The sequence below is a fragment of the Octopus bimaculoides genome, chromosome 18 (genome assembly GCF_001194135.2).
Source record: "Octopus bimaculoides isolate UCB-OBI-ISO-001 chromosome 18, ASM119413v2, whole genome shotgun sequence".
Classification (NCBI taxonomy): Eukaryota; Metazoa; Mollusca; class Cephalopoda; order Octopoda; family Octopodidae; genus Octopus; species Octopus bimaculoides.
In genome coordinates, this window is record NC_068998.1 from 30,758,031 (window position 1) to 30,766,597 (window position 8,567).

Here is an 8,567-nt window from a genome sequence, read left to right on the forward strand (position 1 = left end):
TGGCCTTCATAGGATTTTCGAGCGAGATTGTTGCCAGTGCCCCTGGGCTAGCTCTTGTGCGGGTGGCACATAAAAGACGTCATTTTGAGCGTGGCCGTTGCCAGTACCGCCTGACTGGCCTTCGTGCGGGTGACACGTAAAAGGACCCACTACACTCTCTGAGTGGTTGGCGTTAGGAAGGGCATCCAGCTGTAGAAACTCTGCCAAATTAGATTGGAGCCTGGTGTTGCCATCCGGTTTCACCAGTCCTCAGTCAAGTCGTCCAACCCATGCTAGCATGGAAAGCGGACGTTAAACGATGATGATGATGATGATGATGATGAGTCTAGTTCGAATACTTTGAGATGAAATTCCGGTAATAAATGAATCTTGAATGTACTAGTCTCTGTAAGTTTCAGCAGAAACACTCGTAAAACGGCAATCCAGACTAAGATTTTGATATCCCAAAATATTAATATGCACATATTCATCTATAGATTTACTAGGTAATTGTTTTTGTGTAGACAGTTTATGTCTGGCAACAACAGAATTGACTGGCTTAATAAAGGCGTCCTTCAAAGCAGCTAAAGCAGAATCAAATGTTTTCTGAAGAAACTGAATTTGCCAAAAGTCCAAGGTATGCATCATCGGTTCCAGAAGTAACGGTACCTTTATATCGAGAGAAGACGAACAACTAGCGCTTGAATGTTCTAGCAGCTTCTGGAGCATTAGGAAGAACTTCCAATCTTTCGAGATGTAAGCCTCACTCCATATTTTAAGCAAATAAAATTAGAAAAGACTCATGCATATTTAGACGATATTGCAATTGGTAATAACACTAAAGAGTACAATATTAATCTTTGTAGGTTTTTGGATTGTGCAAAAAGGTACAATATTACGCTAAATAAGGATAAGTGTGTGTTTAATACTCCTTCTATTAATATTTTGGGATACCAAATAAGCCATAATGAACTCTGACTCGACCCATTGCGCTTTTGGAATTATTTGCATACTATTCGAAATGAGTTCCATGCTTTTCACACTGAATACAACTGCTAATTACCACTTCCATCTTACCATTTTCTAAAGAGACAGTTGATGCTGTGGAAGATCTGAAATCCACGATTTTAAATTCTGTAAAGATGCGAATCAATGATAATTTGTCTTTTTCCTAAAAGGTCCTTCTCATACAGACCATTTAGAATTACATAATATCACAACACTGTAATCACTTGCATCTGTAGCCAATATAATATCCAACTTTGGGTCAAAATGCGATAACAACAAGTCCGATGTTAAAATGCTTTTTAACTTGTCAAATGCCTTCTGGCACTTAGTCCAACACCATTTTGTATTTTTCTTTAACAAATCATTGAGTGGGGCCCTTACGTTATGCATACTGGAAATGTAAATTTGATAATAATTTACTAAACCCAAGAATGCTCAGTCACATTATTCGGCATGAACATATTTTTTATTGCAGTTGCTCTGGATGGATCTGGTTTTATCTATTATCTGGCCCAAGTATTTAATATTTTTCATAAAGAACTCACATTTTTCTTCCGTTAACTTGAAACCGTATTTTTTCTAATCTTTTCGAATACCCTTTTAACATGTTCTACATGTTGTTCATGTGATTTGCTTTATATTAGAATATCGTTTAAATATATGATAGCAAAATCACAGTCACCCAGAGTTATATCCATTATTTGCTGAAATATGGAAGGAGCCACTTTTACACCGAAGGGAAGCCACTTAAATTTAAATAATCCACAGTGTGTATTGATGGTTACTAAATGTGAGCATTCTTCTTCTACATGGATTAGTAGATATGCTTCTGAGAGGTTTTATTTTGAGAAGAATTTCCTTCCATCCAATTTAGCAAACACTTCCTCAGGACTCAACAATGGGTAGTTATGTGAGATTTAACAATCATTCAAATCTGTTGAAAAATCTGCACAAATTCTTAACTTGTTATTTTTCTTTTTTACACAGACCGTAGGTGCTACCCAGCCTGAGTGGTCCATCTTCTCGATTATGCCTAGGCTTTCAAGTTCCTTGTTGACCTGGTCTACAGCCAAGAATGGTACATTCTGTTTTGGTTTAGATATAGGTGTTGCACTTTGTTTTACTGCAATTTTTGGCTTTGTTTTCATGCAACAGCCCAGTTCTTCCAAGAAAAAATTACCATCATCATCATTTAATGTTTGTTTTCCATGCTGGCATGGCTTGGACGGTTTGACTGGGGACTGGCAATGTTTCTACACCTGGATGCCCTTCATAGCGCCAACCACTCCAAGAGTGTAGAGGGTGCTTTTTACATGTCACTGGCATGGGAGCCAGTCAGGCGGCACTGGCATTGGCCACATTCAGATGGGGTGCTTTTTATGTGCTACCGGCACAGGAGCCAGTCAGGTGACACTGGCAACGACCCACACATGAATGTTGCTTATTGCATGCCACCAGCATGAGAGCCAGTCAGGCAGCACTGGCATCAGCCACAACTACAATTCCATTTTTGATTGTGATTTGATTTTTGATTTTACTTGACTCAATAGGTTTCCTCAAGCATGGTGTGTCACCCAATGATTCAAAGGTACTTTTTAAATAGGCTGGTTATGCAACACTGGTATAGGCTTCAGCTGTGATCTCACTTTACTTGCTGGGTATCTGGAAATAAATGTCTTATTTTTTGTTTCAGTCCCTCAGCCTCATTCAAACCTTTGACTGAACCAACTATGTTCTCACATAAAACACTTATGGGCATATTCCACAATTTGAATAGTTTCATCCACTCTGTACCAAATAGATTAACTGAAATTTTTTAGCACATATATTTTTGCCGTTTTCATTTGGTCATGAACTGTTACAGTCCACACAAATTCACTAACAAAAAACAATCTTTTACCTGTAACACTATGTGCTACTTTTGTAGATTTACTTAATTTCAGCTTACCGATATACTTCCAAGATTTTTCGGTCACAATGGTAATATCACTTCCAGTGTCTAACTGCATTTTTACTTTTATATCTTTAATTTTCACATTCACAAATTTTCTCTTTGTTATATTACCATTTTCTTTCAACGACATACTGTTTATTACAAGTAGAAAGATATATTTTTCAACACATAAATACTGATAGAACAGCATATTTAGGATAAAATCCTTACAGAGCAGAAAAATCTGTCAGCAACCAGCCATGAGAATTGAACTCACATCCCTTTGATTTCCAGTCAAGTGCTCTACCATTAAGCTAAACTGCTTTACTGACAAATTTGTCTGCAATTTTAGAACTTATAAAGTCATCCTGAAATGCTAGATGTAATATAAATTACATCATTTATAAACAAACATAAGTTTGTTTTTGAAGCGCTGAAATGTATTGTAGTACAAGTAGAACGATATATTTTGTCGTCTTGATTTTACAGTGTGCTTTTACGTGTCCAATTTTTCCACAACAGAAGCATTCTGCTTTCTTAAATGGACAGTATTTCTTCAGGTGTAGACCTCCACATGCAAGACATGGGTTTTATTCCTGATTCTTGTCCTGTTTGTACTGTATTTTCATACACACTCGATTTCTATTCTGCCTCTTTTGCACTTGTTTCACTTGGGAGTAATCTTTATGTTCGATTTTCTTTGTCATGTCTTAAATTTACTATTTTTTCACACTCTTCTGAGACTTGTAAGGTTACCGCTTGGTTTTGTTCCAGCTTAGTAAGAATTCTTTTTCTTATTTCTATGTCTTTCTCTGCAGTTAGTCACTGGAAATATCAGGCACTTTAACATATCTGGCATTAATTCATCCAGTTTGAACTTTTCACATTCCCAGCATATATGATGTAGTCCTTCTTGTTGTTCTTTTCTAGGTTCAAACACTTCCAATGTGTATTGAACAACGAGGTTTTCTCACTAAAAATTTTACACAATATGTCAATTGTACCTTTAAATTTTATGTCAGGAGATATTTTACAGGAGTATGTAATCACTGTAATGCTCATGTTCTCCTGCTGCCAGTTTTCTTAAGTATTAAACGTGTTTTCATATTGTTGTCCCAATCTTTATTGAAGATTTGATTGTATCTTCTATAGTAAGCATGGAAGGTAACTCCTTCATCTGGCACATACTTAAACTCTGTTATGAAGTTTGCTACATAATCTGGTGAGAACATCTTTACAGCATTTTTTGAAAACTTACTATTCATTAATTGTAACATTTGTTGCTGTAATAGAAATTGTTGTTGTTGTTGTTGTTCTTTCAGTAACTGTTGTTGCTGTTTTTGCAACTCAAGCAGACAGGCCAACAATTTTTCCATAATTTTATGATTTTTCTATTCTGTAAAATTCACAAAAAACTTAGTGAGTTTGTTAATTCTTCATGAGTTTGTTAATTCCTTGTTGCTACTGTTGCAATCCTTTCGTTTGACTGTTATAACACCCACTCTGGTATAGCAGTATAGTTAGTAAGACAAGTAAGACCACGACTGTCTATGACCGTCTATTTCATATTCTCTCTTTATACTGACCGACATCACCTTATTTATAGCAATTAGCACATACTACTCATCATATGGGAGGGATGTACCATTATTACTACTTTCCCCACAACAATTACACCCCAATGCAAACTCATACTCTCTCTCTTACATGCCAGTATAACTGTTTCTCTCACCCCTTCATTATCTCTTGCTTACCTACATGTGCACCAATTTTAATAGCAAATGTTATAGAAAGTGAATAAATGGCAGAGGAAGAGATTCAAGATTTCTCTCTTTGCCTTGAGATATGAAAGTATTTTGATTTAGAGTTCAGATGGTATAGGACAGATTCACATGCACCATCAAATTGATTTGTGTCATACAGGATATTAATAGTTAACTATATTGTGCTAAATTAGCTTATAGTGGTAAGCTCAATTAATATTAAGTATTTATTTACAGCTAGGTAGCCATACACATACCATGAACAATTAGTAGAATGTCAAGGTGCCTTACAGACTCAAAATATTAAATCTATGTGCACACACATTTTCATGATACATTACCTTCAGTGCATGAACATACTGATCACATATGTATGCAGTCCACAAATTTGTAACAGGTACAGGAGATTGTTCCTTCAGGTGATGGATAAACTCTACCCAATCTTCAGGACGATTGCCCTGACTGTGTATGCGGTTCAGCCATTCTGTGTGAACTGGAGTGGGGAGAAAAAAAAGCAAATGGGTTAGAACCTTGTAAAAGGAAGAGGTTAGGTTAGGCTTTACAAATATGACAAGATCTAGAAGATACCAATTTAAGAAAGAAAAAAAAAACAACTGAGAACTACATTTCCTTTTCAAGCATTATCTTTTATCTTTTACTTATTTCAGTCATTGGACTGCTACCATTCCAGGGCACTACTTTGAAGGGTTTTAGTCAAATTTACCTCAGTACTTATTTTTTTAAAGACTGGTACTAACTCTATTAGTTTCTTTTGCCAAACTGCTATGTTTTGAAGATGTAAACAAATTAAAACTGGTTGTCAAGTGGTGGTGGTGGGATACAAAACTTACACACCCATACACACATGACAAGCTTCTTTCAGTTTCTCTTTACCATATCCATTCATATGGCCTTGGTCAAACTGGGGAATATAGTAGAAGACACTTGCCAAAGGTGATACACAGTGTAACTGAAACTAGAACCATGTGGTTGGGAAGCAGGTTTCTTACCACACAGCCATGCCTATACCTACATTTCATTTTTTTTTTTTGTAGCTGTTTGTCAAGATCTAATTTGAGATAAAATGTTTTTTTAGAGCTCAACCAAAGAAGAAAGGCAGCACTCATAACCATTTTTCAGGATCTCCAAAACTTGTAGAATAAAGGGGTCTGGTCCAAATACTTGTACAAAGTGAACTTTGCTAAAGAAACACAAAGGCCAGGTAGTGGCATTAAACTAGATGATAATTAAAGAATTCCCACCGAAGATCATGTTCATAATTGTCATCTATCAAATCCCATTTACAAGGTATAGGTAAACTCAAAGCTGGAGAAGACACATGCTCAAAGTGATTGTGAAGCATGTTTCTTAATTGCATAGTCATGTGTCCATTTAATTGTGATGGTGAATATAGTTGTGGTATTGTTGGTAAAGAGAAATAAAAATTGTCAAAATAATTACATACCAGTCAGCTCTACTGATAGATCTTTCAGGCTGTCCTCTTCGTGAACAGAACTCACAATATCCATGCTGAAAACAAAGAGAAAGAAAGTCATGAAGATTCAGTTTGGCAACTGATGTTCCTTATTACATCCAAACAATATTTTTTAAAAAGCTGAGCAGAAGTCCTGTATGGAAGGGCATAGAAACCATGCCAAAACAGACATGGAGCCTGGGCATCTTTCCAGCTGGCCAGCTCCTATCAAACCATCCAACACATACCAGCATGGAAAACAGACATCCAATGAGGATAATGATGATATATATATTAGCAACAAAGGCAGTATTAAAACTGAGAGCTAATATCTATCTCCACTTAAACATGGATGTTCTGTTAGAACAAACTATACTGTGGTAGATATCATGAGAGAAACTCTTGTATTGGTTTTCGGTACAAAACACATTCTTGTTTATATCACGAGCAGGGAAATAAATCCCTGTATTCTCCAGCAGAGACCACCAGATCATGTGTATGTATATGTGAGAGTGAGTGAATGAGTATGCATGCATGCGTATGAGTATATTTCAAATATGTACTTTAGTGAGAAAACTGATGAACCAGTGCTCTTGGACAAAATACCTTACATTTGTCATAGGTTGCACAGATACTCTCTTTTTTATTGTGAACTATGCAATGAATCAGAGACTGTCTAGCTGGATAACTGTGTTTGTTTAACTGCAGATCAGCAAGAAAATATGTCGAAGTACAATTTTTGTTATCATTCACCTTCAATAGATGTATAGGAAAGTTGGTTATACATCATTAGATGTATACCTGACTTTCCTATATAAAATTAGAAATTAAACGGAACGCTGAACTCCAGACTATCAACTTAAACAACATTTATTCAGGTGGTAAATATATACATCTTTATCTCTTGTTTGTTGTTACAGCTTCTGTGTGTGTGAGCATTGTTGTTGGGACGTTGGTATGTAGATGTAAGCGAGCTGTCAAGCGTAGTTCCGAAAGATGGTGAGAGACAGCTAAACACGTCCATGCTCATTCGCTGGCCAGCAAGAAAGAGACAGAATGAAGCGGGAAAGCTTGCTTGTTGAATTCCACGCATGCGTGAGACTACGCATGCGCACTGCGTTACTACAGGGCTCCCTTGCCAGTGCGGAAACGCACGATAATATGAAATCTGTTGGAACACCTGAGGCAGGATGGTCACTGAAAACCACCCACAAGATGTGGTACAAACACACACAAAGAAAAATGAAAGAAATGTGTAAGGAACGACCATGTGAACTCATAAAAGGAGAAATGGTGACGAATGGAAAAACAGAGGACTCCTTTTATTTAAACGTGTCACACGGTCGAACACAAAATATATATATCAAAGATGATATACATGATATGTTATACGACGATAACATATGTGACCAGTAATGAAAGACCACAACCGTATAAGATGTATAACAGAGATATTTATTATGGCGCTAGAATGTATGTCTGTGTGAGAGTGTGAATGCGACATATAAGAACATTATCAAAGACAGGCCGTCATACAAAGAAAAGTGTGTATGTGAGTGATACATGTGTGTGAGTTATTACAGCAGATGGAAAGAGAGTCAATAACACGTGAGCAATTATACCAGTTCTTGTGTACCCAATAGTATGAGTCTGTATGTGAAGTGAGGGGAGGCTGAGTGTGGCAGGGCTGATCACTAGTTGTGATGTCATGGCATCGATGCCGGGCCGTGATTCTTGTTATACAGATGTTCGTTGCTGGCTGAGAACTCTTGTCTGTTTATTTATCGTGGTGAAGCTGAGTCACCTAACAGAATCGAAGAGAGAGATGTGCCGCGGAGGTTTGGTTTGGTGTACATAGTAAGTCGTGTTGACGCTGGTGGTGTAGAGGCTGCTTGGTAGTAATCGTGTTGGTCATGACGATGGTGCTGGTTAGTAGTCGTAGACTCATGTTGCTGATGCGGCGACGGTGGTGGTCATCGTTGGCTGAAGCTGGCTGATTGTTGCTGCTGCTGTCGTGTGGTACACAGAACAGTCTCTAAGAGAAACTGGACCGAGACCCCTTTGTTGGGTATGAGTTGATCTATTTATAGCGTTAAGGGGACTCCCAGACGGTAGCACAAAAACACTATCACGTGACCTTATTAAGGGCTGTGATTGGTCAGTTTGCGTTCTGGCGGGAAAGGTTCGAAGAATTTGCCGCTTCAAATAATAATCAGTCACGTGATGACAAGGCTGATGTTTTCCCCTACGTTCGCGTTTGTTTATATTTAAATGAGAAGAATGGCGATAGTAGTTTTGTATCTAATGGCGATAGGTAGTTTTGTATCTAATGGTGATAGGTAGTTTTGTATCTAATGGCGATAGGTAGTTTTGTATCTAATGGCGATAGGTAGTTTTGTATGTAATGGCG

General features: G+C 37.4%; 1 protein-coding gene across 1 annotated transcript in view; it reads right to left on the reverse strand.

Annotated features, from left to right (window-relative positions):
* The window catches only part of LOC106875756 (uncharacterized), a 263,867-nt gene that overhangs the window by 224,386 nt on the left and 30,914 nt on the right, over nucleotides 1-8,567 (reverse strand). Inside the window, exons 2-3 of the mRNA XM_052974191.1 lie at nucleotides 6,149-6,213; nucleotides 5,025-5,176 (exon numbers count right to left, since the gene is read on the reverse strand). Coding sequence (XP_052830151.1) covers nucleotides 5,025-5,176; nucleotides 6,149-6,212 — 216 coding nt within the window. The 5' untranslated portion in view covers nucleotide 6,213. The remainder of the gene's footprint in view (nucleotides 1-5,024; nucleotides 5,177-6,148; nucleotides 6,214-8,567) is intronic.